Genomic DNA, 19,432 nt, shown 5'->3' on the forward strand with positions numbered 1-19,432 from the left:
GGTTATAAACTACTGCAAGACCGTTTCAGGCTGGACATAAGGAAGAATTTCTTTACCGTCTGAGCCCCCAAGGTCTGGAACAGCCTGCCATCGGAGGTGGTTCAAGCACCTACATTGAACACCTTCAAGAGTAAATGGATGCTTATCTTGCTGGGATCCTCTGACCCCAGCTGACTTCCTGCCCTTCAGATGGGGGGCTGGACTCGATCTTCCTAATGTCTATGAAATCTATGAAGGCCTCACTGACCTTTGGGTTAGTTTAGCTGAAGTAGAGCAGCTTCTGTAGACAGTGACTCAGGGAAGTGATATACCCAGGACCACACTATAGATATACCTTCTACACCACAGTCTGAATAGCCACAGCACTTTCTTGTGTGTCATAGGGTACAGAAGCTGCTCTGCTGCAGTTACACTAGCCCAAAGGTCAATCAAGCCTTAGAGGACCTTTCTATGTGGGTTTTTTTTTTGTTTTTTGTTTTTTGTTTTTTTTACATAGAAATAGACCTCCTCCAGTTTCCGTTCAAATGTAGACTCTGCTTGTTCACTGAAAGCTATGGAAAGTTCTGAGTCCTAAGGAGAGGTGTCTGATGAAAAACTGCATCCAAAATCCAAATCAAGCTCTTTCCTCCTTTTTTTCCTACCACCTTTAAAGCTAGAATAACATATATAAAGGTGAATACTCTTGACCATCCCAAATCTCCTTAAAAACTCTTTCAAAACTCCTGCTTTCAGTAAAAGGCAGCAGCAACTTTACTGGATTTTACGAATCTTTTGCAAACTCAAAGGACATCTAGTGGCCAAATATATCACACATTTAATAGTCGTAACTTCAGGGTCTTAAATTATTCAGGGAAAATGCCATTGTTTTGCTACCTGACAGACTTGTTCATAATATTACTATGTCCAACAGTAATATGGAGCTTACACTAATTTAGTATCAGATCTTAATCTAACCCCATGCAAGAAAGCTGAATGCCAAAATCCAGAAACTGCTGTTCTTTTGCTATGTCAAATCCTAAAATAAACAATGGCTAGAAAAGTCACCACCTACTCACAGGGATTTTGTTAAAGAATGTGTATTGAGATATATTAAATAAAGTTTGAACAGGTCTGTTGTGGCTTGATTTTTACTTGTATAACATGATATTTCTATGCAAACTACAAATAAATAAGTGGTACTACACTTCCCTGCTATAGTGTTCTCCAAAACTATTGGATTCTTATATGCATTTCCCCCAGGATTTTGTCTTATTATATTTAAGGAAAGAAAATTCTCCTGTAATCTTTGCCCTTAAGGATTTACTGTTTTGAGGTGATAACAACAATAATGTTGTTGTTGTTATTATTTCTGTTACAGTATTACATACTACTACTAACAAAATTCAGGGGTGGGCAAAACGTGGCCGTGGTTTGGATGCGGCCTGCCAGGCCATTCTATCCAGCCCGTGGGGCCCCTAAAACATTTAGAAAATTAATGTTTATCTTCCCCTGGCTGCCTGTCATGCGGCCCTTGATGGCTTGCCAAAACCCAGTAAGCACCCCTCTGCCTGAAATAATTGCCCGCCCCTGTGACTAGTTTATGGTCTATTGAAATGCCAAATGTTAACTTCAGCGTTTAACATGAAATATCTATATCCATAATGAGAAGTTTTATTTTCAGAAGTGATGCGCATCCATGCTCTTATTTAAATGATTAGGAACTTCTGTTTCTCAACCTAACCATGATCCATAGCTTAAAGCCATTGAAAAGATTTCCTTCAACTTTAGTGTGCTTTGGATCCTGGCCCCTAACTTTGTAGATCCACATATATAAATCTTGGTACTGGAACTCACTGTTAAGCATGTCACTCACAGAACTACAGGTTCCTCTCTATTTTAAAAACTTTATTTGTGTGAGCCCACTCATAGCATCTGACAAAGTAGGCTGTAGTCTACAAAAGCTCATGTCTCTCTGAATCAGTTAGTCTCTGACACCTGTACACATAGATTCATAGATTGTAAGGGGCTGAAAGGGACCTCGCAAGATCATTGGGTCCAGCACCCCTGCATCAGGCAAAAAAGACAACTGGGGTCAGGTGACCACAGCGAGTCTCCTCTTGAAGATTTCCAGGATAGGTGATTGTACCACCTCTGGAGAGAATTTATTCCACAGTCTGGACACCCTAACAGTGAAGAAATTTTTCCTAGTGTTAAGCCTGAAATGGTCTTCCAGGAATTTGTGGCCATTACTCCTGGTTTTCCCACAAGGGTGCCCTGGTGAACAGTTGTTCATCGAGCCCTTGATGTATTCCCCTGATAGTGGTAAGTTGCTACCAAATCCCCTCTCAGCCTTCTCTTTTTTAGGCTGAGGAGACCCAGGTCCCTCAGCCTTTCCTCATATGGCTTGCCTTGCAAGTTTTTGATCATATAGGTGGCTTTTCTCTGGACCTTCTCAAGCTTTTCCACATCCTTGTTGAAGTGCAGCATCCAGAACTGGACGCAGTACTCCAGCTGCAGTCTCACCGATGCCGAGTAAAGTGGAAGAAGCACTTCCTTGGTTTTGCTTGAGATGCATTGGTTGATGCATGCCAGAGTACTGTTTTCCCTGCTGGCTACAGCATCGCACTGACAGCTCATGTTCATACTAGGGTCTATTATTACCTGTAGGTCTCTTTTAGTCATGGTGCTAGTCAGTTTGGCACCACCGAGCCTGTAAGTTTGTTGGAGATTATTCATCCCCAGATGGAGCACTTTACACTGTCCAACTTGCTAGTCTATCTAGGTCTGCCTGTATCTGCAGCCTATTTTCAAGCATGACCATGCCCCCCCGCCATAACTTGGTGTCATCCGCAAACGTGGCCAGTGAGCTCTTTGCCCCTACATCCGAATCATTGATAAAGATGTTGAAAAGCATTGGACCAAGCACAGATCCCTGAGGGACACCACTGGCCACTTCTTGCCAGGATGACACAGATCCATTCATTAGAAATCTTTGGGTTCAACCCCACAGCCAGGTTCCTACACACCTGACTGTCGAGCAGTTAAATCCACAATCCTCCAATTTTCCCATGAAAACATCATGGGATACCAAAGCAAAGGTCTTTTGGAAGTCTAGGTATAGAGTGTTAACCTCCTCTCCTGTATCCAGGTGGCGAGTTACCTGGTCGTAGAAGGAGATGAGATTGGTAAGACAAGACCTGCCTGTGATGAGGCCATGCTGGCTGTTGTTCAAAATCCTACGTTCTGCAAGCATATCACATATATACTTCTTGATAAATTTTTCCAGGAATTTCCCTGGGATAAGTTAGGCTAATTGGCCTAGTTGCCCAGGTCCTCCATCCTCCCTTGAAAATGGGCACATTGGCCCTCTTCCAGTCTTCAGGGACCTCCCCCAAGTGCCACAGGTTTTGGAAGAGTTTCACCAGATGTCTCATGATGACTTGGGCCGGCTCCTTCAGCACTCTTGGACATGCCTGACACCTGCTTCAACATGCGGTAATTAACATGCTCCAGCAGCCTCAGCATCACATGTATTCAGCACCCCCATGCTTCAAAACAGTGGGAGGGACAATTTTAACTAAAGCTCATCAAATGAGCTTTAGTTAAAGCACCCTCACTGTCATTTTGAAGCACGGATGTTGAATACACAAGACATTGTGGGCGTTCTAATTAGAGCGGCTCCCAAGAGCTGCTCTAATTAAAGGTCCCCTACCCTGGAACATGTCTAAAGATGCCCTAAGAGTACGTACACACATACTAAATTGACTTAAAATAAGGTGACTTAACTAAGTCAATTTAAGTTAAGCCACATTAAACCACACACGTACAGTTCCTTGACATGGTGATGGCCATCTTGTGAGCTAAGTCAACTTAACTAATGTGATTCAAGATAATACACCTCAGAGGTGTATTATCTTGCGCTGCATTTAAGTTGACTCTGCTCCACATAGGTGTGTGCACTGTGACAGTTAAGTTGACTTAAAAAAGCTCAGTCGACTTAACTGTCAGAAAGTTAGCATGTACATATGCACCCTAAGGTGCCAACCTGCTCTTCCTTCTGCCTGATTTCAGACTAACATCACTAATGATATTGGCCCCCTGTGAGATCAAATGGGGCAACTGACATCTGATGCCCAAGAAAAGGTCAATCTTCTAAACGATTACTTTGCATCAGTTTTCTACCCACCCAAGGGGGTCATACTGTCAGACAGGACGCAAAGCAACCAGGGCACGTGAGATGGGCCCACAACTGACGTAGATCAAGTGAGAGAACATCTTGAGAGGCTTGACATCCATAAGTCCGCAGGCCCGGACAGATTACACCCCAGAGTCTTAAAAGAGCTGGCAGACATCATAGCATGCCCTATGGCCAAGATATCTGAAAGCTTGTGAGGTCGCAGCTGGAGTACTGCATCCAGTTTTGGGCCCCCCCACTTCAGGAGGGATGTGGATAAGCTCAAGAGAGTCCAGAGGAGAGCCTCCCATTTGATCAAAGAGAGCAAGCCTTACAAGGAGAGGTTGACGGACATGGGACTCTTCAGCCTGGCAAGGAGAAGGCTCAAGATATACTTGGTGGCTGCCTGTAAGTATATAAGGTGGGGTACATCAGGATCTGGGAGAACAGTTGTGCATCAGGGCTCTCCAAAGGATAACTAGGTCTAACAGCCACACACTTCTAGAAGGCTGATTCAGACTCGATACAAGGAAAAACTTCTTTACAGTCCGAGTGTCCACGGTCTGGAACAGACTCCCCACAGAGGTGGTGCAAGCACCTACTCTGGACTCATTCAAAAGGCATTTGGAGTTTATCTTGCTAGGATCATCTGATCCCTGCAGACTTCCTGTCTCTGGCAGGTAGGCTGGATTCGATGATCTCACAAGGTCCCTTCCAGCCCCTAATGTTTATGAAATCTACTAAATGTCCTTTCTGAACTACCCAGAAGTTGTGCATTCTCAGCCCCCCTAACATCAGTCATTAGTTATCAAAAGCTGGGAACTCAGAAACCAAATATCCAAAATGAGAACCTTAGTGGACCTTGGGTCAGACCACAAGAACTACATTTAGAAAGGTATTAGCCAACCAAAGATACAGACATGCATCTAGTGGGGTTAACAAAAGTGTCTAAAGAGGTTAGGTCCTTGATTCCCATGTTAGTCATCTTTTTAGGGACTCTCCCTAGGGGCCATGAAGCTACAGCAAAAGCAGGACTTAAGTTCCCACTTCTGCTGTTCTTGGCCAAGTCTGAAGTGTAGGTGTCACTGGGATTCACAGAACCTCCATTTAGCTGGAGCCAAGAGTCCCACACTCATAAATGTCAGGAGGTGAAGTCCCACTGAAGGGTACATTTCTGCCTCTGAGCACGTGCAGAAAAGCTTACATCTACCTCATGCATAAGTGACATCAGGACACACAAGCTAGGCCCTTCTCCCATCTATTTTACCTGCTGGGCTTAGTCCTTTAGATAAGCACAGAGCATGTCTACCCCAAAAAGCTATGGGTGTGAGGAGATGGCAGTGTTCCCTCCAATACCCTGCTGCTTACAGCACTCCTCAAGAGACAGAAGATGCCTGACTAAAATTTCATTTTTCCTGATTTGAAGCAAGAACTTTAACCCAAAATCTTTCATTTATTGGGACAGGGTCCTAACTACTGGCATGCAGGGTTTCCAAGCATAGATTTCTCTTAATCCCTCCTGTTGACACAGTTCCACTTCATGTAAATAGGTAAATATTCACTGGAACATGAATTCAACCCTGACAATTCCATCTCCCAGCTGAGTGCTCAAGGCTTTACACCAAAGAATTATTTTCTCTTTTCCTGTGTGGCTTTATAATATTTAACCCTTTTCCCTCTCAGCATTTCTACTGATTATTTTAGCTTCCTCCTCAGCCTGCTGATTTTTGTGGATCTTGTTTTTTAGGCACCTAACTCTCCTGTGCAACATGTTGGTAGACTGGGAACCTAAGGCAGAGCTGAGAATTTCAGTACACAGCAGGCACCTGAGCTATGCCTAAGTCTTCCTTGAGAACCTAGCTGCAGAGCAAACAACATAATTTGTTTTCCCTCTTTCAGATCTGTGCCATAGCCAGTAACTCATGGACAGTACAGTACATAGGTACAGTAGTACATAGGTATTATCATAGATACTTTATAGCTCCCAATGATAAGATTAAGTTTTTACATGGGCAGATACTATAAGACTTACAAATATAACATGTGGCATGAAAATCTAGCATCACGGATATCAACAAAGAGCTGAGAAGAGCACATGAACTTAGATCATTATCTTAAATTATTTATTACATTACTACATACATCCTCCTTTTTTCCTTAGCATACTTCTATACCGAATGTATTTTATTAATTGAATGCTGCAAAAAAAAAAAAAAAAAGGAAAAAAAAAGAAAAGAAAAGGAATAACATAAGTACAGTGCATTGCTTTGGTAGATTTCAGGGAATAGGGAGAAAAGATTTAACAGATACTAAAATACATTCAGAAGAAATGTATTTAGTTCAGAGAAAAATGTGACAAATATCAGACTTGATACTTATGGACTAACTCATATGCATCCAAGTCATAATATAGAACATGTGTGGAATGTTCATTTTCTACCGTTTGACTATTTTTGCATCTGTTTTGGTATGTACCAATCATCTTTTCTAGAGGCTGCTTCGATATTATCACAGTAGGAGCCACCAGGAGGTGCTGTTATACACAGTGTAAACAGTTATTTTTATGAGCATGCAAACAATGTTTGGTCTTTGAAGAAATGGTGTATTCTTGTTAATTTTGTGATGTGTTTCGTTTTGTGGAAGCAGTTGCAAACAGAAGGACAATCTGGTCTCTGACAAATATGACCTCTGTAATTACAGTCAGCTCTTGCTGCCTAAGAATGTAGCACTGGTGAGAATCCATATATATGTTATCTGGCTACCTCTCTTCAAGGACTGGTATGCATAGTGTAAATAAAAAAAAAAAAATACTCAGGCTCTTTCTTTTTCCTCCACAGGAAATTAACCTGCAATACCCAGCAACTGTTCAGCGTTGGGACAACAATGAGATGCATATGTACAGAATAACCTTGTCCTAATGGTTCTCAATCACCAGACTATATTTTTCAACATATTTAGGAGTTTCTTTAATCAATGAAAACAAAAAGTCTTCTAATGTAATTAAATTAATGATTTTAAATAAATTGTAATAAAAATGCAGATGTCAACCTAACTTTATTTTTCCTTGTGTACTGATTAAATACTGATTAAGACAGTTCCAGTCACAGTTGCATTAAAGGAAGTTTGATTTGGATGTCTTAAAAGAATAAAATTTGACGAGAAGAAAAGAAACCACAAAGAACATGCTGAACAGTGTAGGTTTTCCAAAAGGGTCAGAATAGGCGATGCCCTTGGGTGATTTAGGAACAGTACATCTTGTTTTTGTACAGGGGGTTAGACCAGATGACCCTTAAAATCCCTCCCTGCCTTATGATTCTGGGTGGGTAAATACGACAGCTTAGTTAATTTTTTTCTAGGTTAAAGATCTGCTTCACTACTGTGTCACTCCAATTTTTCCAGTAGTGTAGCTCCACTGAAAACTGTGACATTGCCTCAGCCTGAAACAGCAGTAATGCCAAGCTTTGTGACCTAGGATTCCCTGATGAATTTATAGATAGCCTAACTATGTGTATACCACAAGTAAGTGAAATTCTCCAACATGAACATGCAGAATAGAATTTAATCAAACTACGCTAGATCATCCTGCTGCAGAACTCTCTACTCATCTTACAAATAGCTTGTGTGACTACATTTTGCACAACCAGCTGGAATGGCTCTGTAAGTTGACTCAACTGCATTGATCTGCGTAGGCCTGATATCACGGCCACTGATGCCAAAGGATCTTCTTTCATCGACTCAGCCCTTGGTGACTTCAACAACTTTTCCAAGCACTTGCAAACACAATAGTTCCCATCTTTCAAATACCTCCATCCAGGACAGGGACAATCCTATTCCCTTTTCTACAGAGCCTTGGACTCTTAAAAACTCTCAGACAGTTATCATATAAAAAGGGAAGGTATAAAAGCAACATACTGGGAGGTGCTTGTGTAGCGAGGTTTCGAAGTCCGAACATTGGTAAGAGTGATCAAATCTACGCTGGCATTGTCTATGTCTTCAAAATTCTCAGCACCAATACAGCCACTATTTGAACAAAAAGGAAAAGCAAAGACATGTACATTATCCATAAGACATCTGGTTGAGATAGCTGGGCCATACTCTGCACTCAAAGATTACAGTTATTTATTTAAAGTCATCTACAAGGAGGAAAAAAATGGAGACGAACTATCCTATATCCACTCACATCCCAAGATGAAGACACATACACACTGTACTAGCAGCATATAATTAAAGATAACTTAATTACATATGCATAGTGATTTTCAGGGAAGCAGTCAATAATGTGAGAAACATCTGTCCTTTCTGTTTAGGTCTGTACCTGTTATGCTATGCTAGAGTAAGATATGTTTGCAAAGACGACAAAAAGGAGCCTGATTCTCAGTTTACAGTACTGTAAATCAGGACAAATGCTGCTGATGTCTGCTGCATTACACCAGCTTAATCAGAGGACAATTAGACTCACTGGGGATAGCCACACAATGACAGCATGTCCCAACAGAGATGGCGCTGAACAGTTCCCCTCTCTGCTCCTAGCTGCATGCTCCAAACATGGGAATACACTTGTAAAGACCCTGTAGCACATTACACTAGGACATGTTTTATTTAGATTGTAATAAGTCTTACTGTGAGTTAGAAAGTTTTCTAAGCAGTTGCACAGTAATGTTTACCATGATCTAAATAAAACACATTTTATTTAGATCATGAGCCCTTGAAGACTCCAATGTGCTGTGGTGTGCTGCAGAAGATGGGAGCTGGATGTCTCTCCCAGCCCCAGCACCATACCAGAGCCTTAACTGGAGCTGTAGGACATTATGAGATCTCAAGATAAGCCAGGGGGTGATGTCCCTGGAACATCTTCACCAGTCTTTTTGTGCACTTGCAGCATGTGAGCAGAGCCTGATTGGGAATGTCTTTGCAGAGACAACTTGCTGCCAGGTTGTGGATATGTCCATTGCCTCAAGAAAAAGTCTGTAAAAGCAGATCACATCTTATAGTCAAGCTACAAGCCTGCAGGAAAAAAAAACAGGCTGAAATAAATCAGAATTGCAAAATGAATGATATAGCAAAAAACTTTACTTACGTGTAGAAAGGGATGTGCTGAGTGCGAGAGCTTGGGCTTACACTGGTAAGAACAAAATACAAAACAAATTAGTTGCATCTTTCTTTCCTCAGTAAGTTACAGACTACTATGTTAAGAAGACTATGCAGCTGACAGGAAAAAAAAAGGGAGCTACTGAGAGAGGTTTTTGAGGACTTGCAGGCATGGCAGAGGGAAGTCGGAGCTTTGATTTTTGAGAGGATGCATAGGAAAGGAAGAGAAAAGGATTTTTGGACATTTTTGCCAAAATTTAGCAGGTAGAGCCCCAGCTTTCCAAAACCCAGCTCAGGTGTCTGGTGTTTCAGTCAATTCTGTGGAATGATTCAGGGACATAACAGTTGAGGTTTGCATCCCAGGCAAAACCTGTTGGGGAGGGAAGGGGGACTGAGGTTCAAAAAGCTTGAGAAGGGTGTGGGACAGTTGGCTCATTCCCAGGCTAGGTTTCTTGTTTAACCCTTCTGAAAAACCCTGACATTTTAATCAAAATATTGTGATATCTTGGGTTACAGTATATTTGTAAAGTGTATAGGAGTCACCATGAACTCAGATGATCAGCAAATATGTTATTTATATAACTTCATATCTGAAAAATAAAACTATGTCATAAACAGAACATTTCATAAGAGAAGCACAGTACTGAAAAGACTTAGACATTTACCGTTAAAATGTATCCAGAGAGAAACTTACAAATCAATTGGCTTCTGCGGTGAGGTAAAACATCTTGTTTGAAATCTGTCCCAGAGGCCTCCAATGGACTAGAATTAAAATAAGACTGTTGTGATAAAGAGGCTAAATGGGCTGAGTTTTAGCCTGTAGGCTGGTGGGAAACACTTTGGGGGGCTCAGTGTTGATGAACATAATTGCTGCAAAGAGTTTCACAAGTAGGACATTATAGATGCCCTTTTCACCCCAGAGGGAGATGGCAGTCCAGGCCTGACAGCAAGCTACAGAGACTATTCCACGATTAGTTCCACATGACACTATGTTTAATTTTATTAGGTGACTGTTAGTCCCCGTGCTAACTGCTATGCTTTTGTGGCAGTTTCGTTGCAAGGGTGACGGGTTGGGCTGAGAAGAGAAAGGGAGGCTCTGAGTGAACTGAGGGGAGGAAGGGTAGTCCCAGGGAGGGCAGATTGCTGGAAAGAAAGAAGTAATCCAAGGAAGGACAGAGTAGGGTCCAAGGAAGGACAGTGGGAACTGCAGTGGCACAACAAAGACTGTTTGGAGTTAAGCTGTCTGCTGTACTACTTGGGATGCTGACACCCTGCCCCCACTTCTTTGAAGAAAACCTACCTTGAGACAAGTCTACCTTGCCTTCTTGGGAGTTGACCAAAAAAAAGAGCTCTTTGAAGTGAGGGCACTACGGATTGCTGATAAAGTAGTCTTAGGTACAGGGGAAAGTATCATCATACCCTTTGCATTTTCTCTAGCATTTGGTGACCCTGGGCCTCCAGACATCATAGGATTGCTGTGTTCCAGGGGCAGCTTTCCAGGTGTTTCCAGCCAGCCTGAATTAAATGGGTCAAAAAGACAGCCAAGTTCTTCTAGGGTAATAGGACTGCCAATCATCAGATTTTTCCAGGAGCTAACCAAGAAGAAGGAGAGCTCTTTGAGGCAAGACTGCTATGGATCACCAGGAAAGTCAGCGCCAGAGAAAAGCCTGTATCTCAAAAGCAGAAGCTTGCCCCTTGAAAAATCACACCAAGGTCAGCTTCAGGGGATCCTGAAGGAGGGAGAGTAAATAAAGGCATCTTTTTGGGGAGTCCCAAAGTACCTGGAGAGCCTTTGCTGTATTTTTGGGACTTGGTAATCCCAGGACTGACCAAAAAGAAGGATGTCTTTGCAATGGGCGTGCTACAAATCACTGGGGAAGCCAGAGAGGAACCAGTGTCAAGTTGAAGGCCCACACCTTGAAAAGCCACACAAGGGCAGGGGCCCTGAAGGAGAAAGATTGAATAAAGCTGCTTCTTGAGGAGTCTTCAGGAAGAGCTTCCCTTGAAAGGTGCACGATCCATGACAACTACTCCTTGACACAAGGACTATCTTAATTAAGTTAGCTTGATATACTTATGCACTGATCCTGCACTTGGATATGCTCAAAGATAAAGACTGGCCCATTTGCAGGACAGAGCCTTACTTTTCAAAATATCAATAACGAGGCTTAGTAGAAACAGGAAAGTCTGGAAACTAGACAAAGGTTACAGTGTTTAACCTTTTTGAAAAGAAATGATTACATTTAATGAAAAGCCAATGAGGTTCTTAACACACTGGAACTTTTCAAACTGAACAGTGTTTCTTTTCCTCCTTTCCTCAAAAAAATAGAGGGGATTTGCTATAAGAAACAGCTTTATCTGTCCTCAGTTATTGTTTAGAGGGTGACAGCAGTAGTCATAAAACACTTTTAACTACCATATTTTCTCACATACAATGTGCCCCAGTATATAATACACACCTTGTTTTTGAAAGGCAGAATGAAGGGAAAAAAAGATCTTTCCTTGTAGTAAGTAACTGAGTAGCAGAAGCCAGGGAGCCAAAGAACGATTTTTCTGCTCCTTCTGAGTCAGGTGCAAATTTTACTTTTACTTTTGCCTATAAATGGCAGAAATTGTTCTCATCATATTTCTTGGGCCAGGTACAGACATTACCAGGAATCTGGGTTTTCCATTTGTTGAGGAAAAACATAGATTTTTATCCTTTAAAGGAGAAAAACTGGGAAACTGTGGGTTTCTCCTTGCAGGCTGGCAGAGTTCCAGCCTGCTAGGGGCTGCTTGGGGCTGAGGGGGGACAGTGGAGTCCAGGGGTGTCATGTGCATGTGTGGGGTGGAATGCAGCACAGGCAGGAGGGCCATGCCACCATGGTAAGGCACAGCAGCAGTGCTGGAGTTGTGTCCCCTGCTGCTGCTGGGCTGGATGGGAGTGTCTCAGCTTGGTGGCCATAGCAGCGCAGTGCTGCCTACCACGCAGGTCTTGCCCACTGGGCCGTGGAGGCTGGTCCAGCCTGGCTGTAGCCCTGCACCCCACTGTGGGACAGAAATCTGGAGGGGCATGTGTCCCCTGCCCCCAGTGCCCCCACTCCCCATTCCCAACTCCCTTCCTTACATGCTGGGGGTGCCAAAATAGGTACTTTGAATAAATAGTCTAAACAGATATTCAGAATGTATTTTATTATAATGATTGAGGTACTGGTAGGCTTCCAAATTGCTTTAAAATTGTAAATATAAACAAAAATAAAATATTGCGTTCAATTGATACCTATGTATACAGTGATGTTTCATTTTAATTGAGGAAAAACATAGATTTGGGGTTTTTTAATCAGAGAATTTGCATTTTATCAGAGAATTTGGGATTTTCAAACAGCGAAAACCAGGATCCCTGGACATTACACATAAATTGGTATAAGTGACAAAAAATTAGTCTATACCCATAACAGAACAGAAGTGCATCACACACAGACTGATTTAAAAAATGGTGGAACCCAGTTTAAGATAGATCTGGATCAATGTGCCTGCAAAAACTTAACTAATTTAGGTTATACCAGTGCAAATTTCTGTACCAGATCCCCTATTGATTCATGTTAGGTGCCCTCTGCTGGTATCCCAGGCACCTTTGGAGCCCCTGCTAATCCCCCTCACAGGGAGCTGTGTTAGCACTCACCCCCAGCTCTGCTTCTCTAGCTGAGCTCTCAGTGTGCCCCACCCCCGAGCTGTCAGAGCTGAGCCAGCAAAGCCTCTGTCCCCAGCCCTGCCTCCTGCCTGGGGTGAACTGTCAGCTGCAGCCAGGCATGAGTTGTGGGGAGGAATTGAGGCTTCAGTTGCATAGACATGGCAACCAATCTTGGCATTCTCTAGCAGGCAGGAGCACCTTCAACCTGCTGGACTCAGCCACTGCAGCAGCCTGCATGCCCCCTGCAACCACAGGATGAATGTGTGTTCTATTCACTCCTGAACTAACCTTACAGAAACCTCCAAAGGTTTAATTGATTCCCCCTCAGGTTTTTTGAATGTCTGTACCTAGCCTCAGTTTCCTGCACACTGGGGGTGTCTACACATTCATTAATACACCCTAGTTACTACACATTACGTTTAGCATTTGGTTAACCAAGTACTAATTCAATGCACGGTATCTTGTACTACAGCATACTAGTGCTGGCACATGGTTTTGTTTTTTTATACTTACTGTTTAGTAGCTTATAACACTGCACAGTAGCGTATTAACATTTTTTTAATTGGCATGCAACTCTGCAGTGTTATTAGGCTACTGTGCAGTAAGAGTCTTGTGTAGATGTGCCCACTGAGCAGTATGCTCACTGCAGTTTCCATCAGCTTGCTCTGGGAAAAAAAGTGTGTTGTATATGAGAAAATATGATGTTAAAGTAAATAATTACATTCAACAAACACAGTATTAATTAACAGAGGTGCACCGATGCATCGGTCCATATCATATCAACACCAATAAAGGAACATTGACATTATCAGTAATCAGCTTTTTTTGGCTGACGTGGCCGATAAAGTTGCTGATAAATGCTGCGTGCACATGCACAGCCACAGGATGCATATGGCCAGCCCAGCAGCTAGAAGAGCAGCATCTAGCTGGTAAGTCTGCGTGGGGGAAGGGGCATGACAGGGGGCAGATCGAGGCACCTGTGGTGAGGGAGGGAGTGGGACGAAGGCACAGGCAGGTGCTGCCCAGACAGGGCAGGGCACAGGACAGAGCTGTGAGCAGCTCATTGGGCAGAGGGGGAAGCTCCTGCCGCTGTGCACACCCCCGCAGGAGGCATGTACCCCCAGACCTGTGTGTGGGGTAAAGGGAGGCTCCGCTACAGGCTGGGACCAAGGGCGGCACTGGGCTCTTCCCAGCGGGGGAGCTAGGCAGGGGAGTGTGGGGGAGGATTGGCAGCGGTGCTGGGAGCTGAGGAAGGAAATTTCTCATCCTGCCCATCAACTTTTTGGAGGGATGAGATAATAGTGCAATCATCATACTCACTCAATTCTTCACCTGTTAAAATGGCTACCAAAGGTGCCCATTACCATTACCTGTAACAGCATTTTTTAATGAGAACTTTTCTCTATAGGAAACTAAATGGGAACCACCAACCCAAGTCAGGCAGGCTACAGAGTACTTATCAATTAGCAACACTTTCTTTCACCAACCTGAGCCCCATTTAAAGAGGTAACAGAGGCAGAAGTCTCTATATTTCAAAATTAATAGCCTGAACCATCTAACCCTACCTCACTAACTCTCTTATACTCAGCTAAGGGAAAAATGTTTTCAATATTATGTTATAAATTTTATTTCTAAAATATCTTGTCCTATAAAAATATAGGAGAGAGAAGTCAATGGCCCCAGTCCGGTGTATGCTGAAATCAACAGAAGTAGGACTGGTCAAAGATTTTCTGTCAAAATTATTTTTAATGGAAAACTGGGCATTTGTCAAACAGATTGTTCCAAGGAGGTACCTATGTTCTGTGAAAATTTTTGCTTTTTCTTTGAAAAACAAGATGCTAATGTAGGGACACAAGATTGGAAAAGGCCTCCTGAGTCACTGAGACAAGTTCTATATATTTAGAACCCTGGTAGTTCATGGGAACTGTTGTTGGATTTTCTCATATGCCCTGAAGGGTGGATATCACAATTAGACTACTGCTATGGACCACAGCCAGAGGGGTCTTTTGATGCAATTGTTTCCTCACATCATGAGGTAAGCCTGGGATGCATCTTGAAAGAGATAACATGGTCACACAACTCAGACTTACAGATGAGCATCTGAGCATGACGCATCTTTATTGTCCATCATATAGATACTGTCTCCATTTTGGAATGGAAAATGTTAGTGGAAACATCTTTTTATGAACTTGTTACTGAATAAAAAAACAAAATAAAACTGAATAAAAATCTGACTAGCTTTGATGAAAACACTCTCATTGGCCTCAGTGAGCACTGGATTTGCAATAAATGGCTCTTCCAGCATGCAACTACATTTACTAAATCTTTTGTTTGTTAGAAATGAAGCCCTGAAACAAAAGACAGTTTTAAACTATAAAGCTGGGATCAAGATCCAAATTTTCCAAACTACTGGAGATTTGGTCATGGTTTGGAGCTACCTCTAATTAAAACATATGGATACATATGTCCTAGGTACTGTAATTTGTGCTGTCTCATTAGTATACAAGAAACCCCACAAACTGTCATAAAAAGTATACTGACTTGGCTTATATCTGGCACAGGATAATATCTCCTAATTGTAAAACATGGTGAGATGGGATCAGCCATCTTTTCTACTGTTGATTCTGGAGGTGGGATTTTGGGCTGTAACATATTATCCCAGGGAACTTCTTCATATGCTCTAGACCATTAAGAAAAGAAAAATGTTTTAACACAATAATTATAGATCGTATATAGACTGACATTTACAGCTAGCGTACAGAATGATATCAATAGCTAGGGGATTAAAATGCACCTTCTGTATATGGATTGAATTTTGTAATGGAACTCCTAACAGTCTGCTAACATGATGGCACAAGAAATGTGGTTTATTTCTCAAGGATCAGGGAAAGAGAATGATCTGTACAGATGAGTGCCCCCAGAGAACACTGAGAGGTGTGGAAGCAAGCAAAAAGGGTCATCCTTATCTTACTATATAACCCTTTACTCCTGGGGAGGAGGATTTGATGGAGCCAGGAGATCTTCTAATTCAACCTCTTCTGCAGTTAGTCTTAATAAGGTGCTACCCTTTCCAGTAGCAAACACTACACCTCTCTCATTTAGATGAAATAAGGGCCAAAGAGATGGCTAATGGTATGTAGGAATTAAGGGGCAAAGCCTGGGAGCAGAACACAATACTGAGATGACAGTGACAAATGTTAACTATTTAGCTACAATATCTCTCTGAAATACATGCGTCTGCCGTAAGGTTTTTTAGAGACAGCCGTGATGTCTTTAGGACCCTGATGTCTTTGGGGCCTTGTAACCAAGCCAGCTTCACCCTGTGGGTGCCTTCTAATCTCTCCTGCCATGTCTTACTATTTGAAATAGTAAATTGGGAGGCTCCCCACGAGACTGCGTGGTCATGGTCCTGCAGAACCCACTAAATCCTGCTGCCCTTGGATCTCTTGCTGGGACTTACTCAAAGTCCATGCCTCTTGAGACACCCTGAGCCTTATGGGCTAGATGCATGGCTCCAAAACTGACCCTTTACCATGCCCCATGCCTCACAGGTGGAATTCAAACATTGTCCCTCTGAGGCCTTAGTCTAGCTTGGCCTCCTGTCATGACTGGACCCTTGGCCTCTGTTTACACGCTTTCCCTGGTGCTGGGCTCTCCGCAGCCCCTGTCACCACACCCTCTTTGGCGCTGGGCTCTCCGCAGCCCCTGTTGCTGTGCCCTCTCTGGTGCTGGGCTCTCCACTGTGCTCCTATGAGGCCTCCTCCTTACCCTATAACCTCAGCTGTCTACCAGATTACAAGCAACAACACAAACTGCCTTCAGTCCCAGCCCTGGAGCTTGTGTGCGCCCAGGGCCCTGCCGCCTTCTGGTCAGCTGACTGGGTGCAGGTCCATGCTAATTCCCTCATTAGCCTGCTGCCATAGTAACCTGCACCTGTGGGGGTTCTGCCTGGCTCGTAGGGCCCTCTCTCTAGGCAGTTTCTGCCCTTAAAGCAGCAGGCAAACCTTAGTGCCCTGCAGTGTCATATTAAAAGTCCCTGGTACTTCTCACTTCAGGGGTTCAAAAGCCCTCTTGGGGTGTGACTTTTTTGGGGGAAAGCTGGTAGAAGTTTTGGAAGGTTTGGAATCTCCTGCCCCCTGCTGCCCAGAAGCAAATGTGTTCCTGGTCAGGCATCTACATGTGCACTACTGCACAGTAAGTAATCGAGAGTAAATTTGCTACTTGTATTTACAGGTAGCAAATTTACTCATAATTAGAGCCAATTACTGCACAGTAAGCATCTATTCTCGAGTAAAGTGTCTCATGTAGAAACACCCTATTTTCAGTAAAAATAACGCTATTCACATTCCAGGGAAGAAAGTTCTTAACAAAGCTGGAGGACACTTAAGAATTTCTAATGTATGTGGATAAAGTAACTCCTAGTGTAATAAATATTGAAATCACTATTACCCACACATAGACGCTGAACCATAAATTATTGCTTTTTCATATTAAAATAAAACCATGATCAAAATGGATCCTTCTTTTAAATTCTTTGATTTTTTTAACAGCAAAAAATGGATGGAAAGAGACCATTCTGTGACAAACACAAATGATGGGAGAAACAAATATGCTTATTTTGTTTTAAGGGAAATAAGCAGTCTAGAATTATATGCAATAAAACTGTCCCATAATTGGCACTGAAGGAAATAGGTATTATGACATAGATTGAAAGACAGCTGCCATTCAGAACCGATCTTGTTCTGGTACAGAATGAGAGACTCCTCCCAACCCTAGTAGTTTAGTTTTGCTGAACTGCACTCCCCCACTTAAATGTACAACTCCTGAAAGCTGCATAAAGGCAGACGATGAAAATGAAGTAAAATAATCTCTTCATGAAAAAGAGTTTTTACCTTTGGGTACTTGAGCGATAGAAATAGTCCCTTGCTTTTTCTTCTCTCCAATTTGCAGAAGGGTCACTTGATTTCTATAGAAAATATACTGTGGTACTCATATGGTAGAGTGCAAAAAATAGTTAATGCAATGCCGCAAACCCACACAAAACTTTGATTTTTGGGGGGCAGAGGGGAGATGAGCTGAGAGGTCTGTTCTGGTGGAAGTTGAATTTGTCCTTTGTATCAAAATATGGAATAAGCAATTTTACACTCTTTTCTCAAAAGGCAAACTTCTACTCTTGTGTTCCACTCCAACAATGGACTTAAGCATGTAAGTAACTTTAAATATGTGAACAGAAAAAGTCAATGGGTTCAATGACAATGTAGAAGAATAAGGATCATCTTCTTTTAGAAATACTGCTATCAGGAAGTTGCCTTAGATGCATTCATTTTTTCAGACCATAAAGGGAGAGTAACTAACGCAAGAGGGCAGTGGTACTCAAACTCTGGCTCTTGGGACTGTGCCATCTAGGCCACTGAGCTCCCCGTAGGTCTGGCTCTAGAAGAGGCCTCAGTTAATGTTGCTATCACTCCTGCACTGCCAAATGTCGGGACCTCTGCAGCGTCCCACAGCTGGATGACACAGTCCTGTATGCTGGATCAATCCTGTAGATTGACCTGGCCCGCAGATCAATCTGGATCTGGCCCGCGGACCAAACCTGCTTACAGGATCTGACCTGTGGACTGGCCCCATGCCACTCATCTGACCTGTGGGTCCAGAAGGCTGAGCACCACTGCAGAAGGGTATTTTTATACTAGATGAATCTCTCTGAAATCTCAAATCTTTCCCCTTGCTCTATCTCTAGTGTGGGTATGCAGACATGTATATTCATATTACACAACTATTAATATTCATGTAGTCTGCAAATCAAATCTCACACTATTATCTAAACCTGTGGTTCTCAATCTTTTTTGTACTAGGACTTATTTGTTAACATTGATGACTAGTCCCAACCCAGTGCTCTTCACTGCTGACCAGCAGCCCCCACCCCCAGGTACCAGCCCCTCAGTGTGTGGAGGTAGGGATCATGGAGTGGGGGGCAGGGAGGCCACAAGCAGTCCCTTGCAGGCTGGAACTCTGCCAGATTGCAAGGAAAAAGCCCTGATTTCCCACATTTTTCTCCTTTAAAGGAGAATCCATTTTTAAAGTTTGTTGATCCATTTCTAAAGTATGTCTGGACCTCTGATTCTTGTGACCCACTTTTCAGTCATGACCCACAGATTGAGAAATGCTGATCTAGAGCCTCAATTAAGGATCAGGACTATATGTAGCTGACTGCATAACTACCCCTTGATTGATTTATGCAGGATTTAAAGATGCAACAAAAAGATTTTGCAAAACATCAGAGGCAGTGCTCACTATTGCAAAGTGAGCATTTTATTTCAACTAAATAGTACACACTCATCTGAAAAACAGTGCTTATTTCACTCTAATTGGGCAAAGAAATTAACATAGTATTCTCAGATGCCATCATTACATGACAATAGTTGGCAAAAATTATTTTAAATGGAAACCACTGTGCAGATTAGAAATCTTAAAAATGTTTTCTAGAATCCAGGTCTGAATAATCATTAAAACAAATAGCA

General features: G+C 42.6%; 1 protein-coding gene across 1 annotated transcript in view; it reads right to left on the bottom strand.

Annotated features, from left to right (window-relative positions):
- CUNH7orf72 (chromosome unknown C7orf72 homolog) overlaps nt 1–19,432 on the bottom strand; it is a 45,094-nt gene that overhangs the window by 17,861 nt on the left and 7,801 nt on the right. Inside the window, exons 3-7 of the mRNA XM_019518378.1 lie at nt 17,804–17,877; nt 15,453–15,591; nt 9,936–10,003; nt 9,231–9,272; nt 8,066–8,173 (exon numbers count right to left, since the gene is read on the bottom strand). Of these exons, the coding sequence (XP_019373923.1) occupies nt 8,066–8,173; nt 9,231–9,272; nt 9,936–10,003; nt 15,453–15,591; nt 17,804–17,877 (431 nt within the window). The remainder of the gene's footprint in view (nt 1–8,065; nt 8,174–9,230; nt 9,273–9,935; nt 10,004–15,452; nt 15,592–17,803; nt 17,878–19,432) is intronic.

The sequence above is a fragment of the Gavialis gangeticus genome, unplaced genomic scaffold (assembly GCF_001723915.1).
Source record: "Gavialis gangeticus isolate Ggan-Ray unplaced genomic scaffold, GavGan_comp1, whole genome shotgun sequence".
NCBI lineage: Eukaryota > Metazoa > Chordata > Crocodylia > Gavialidae > Gavialis > Gavialis gangeticus.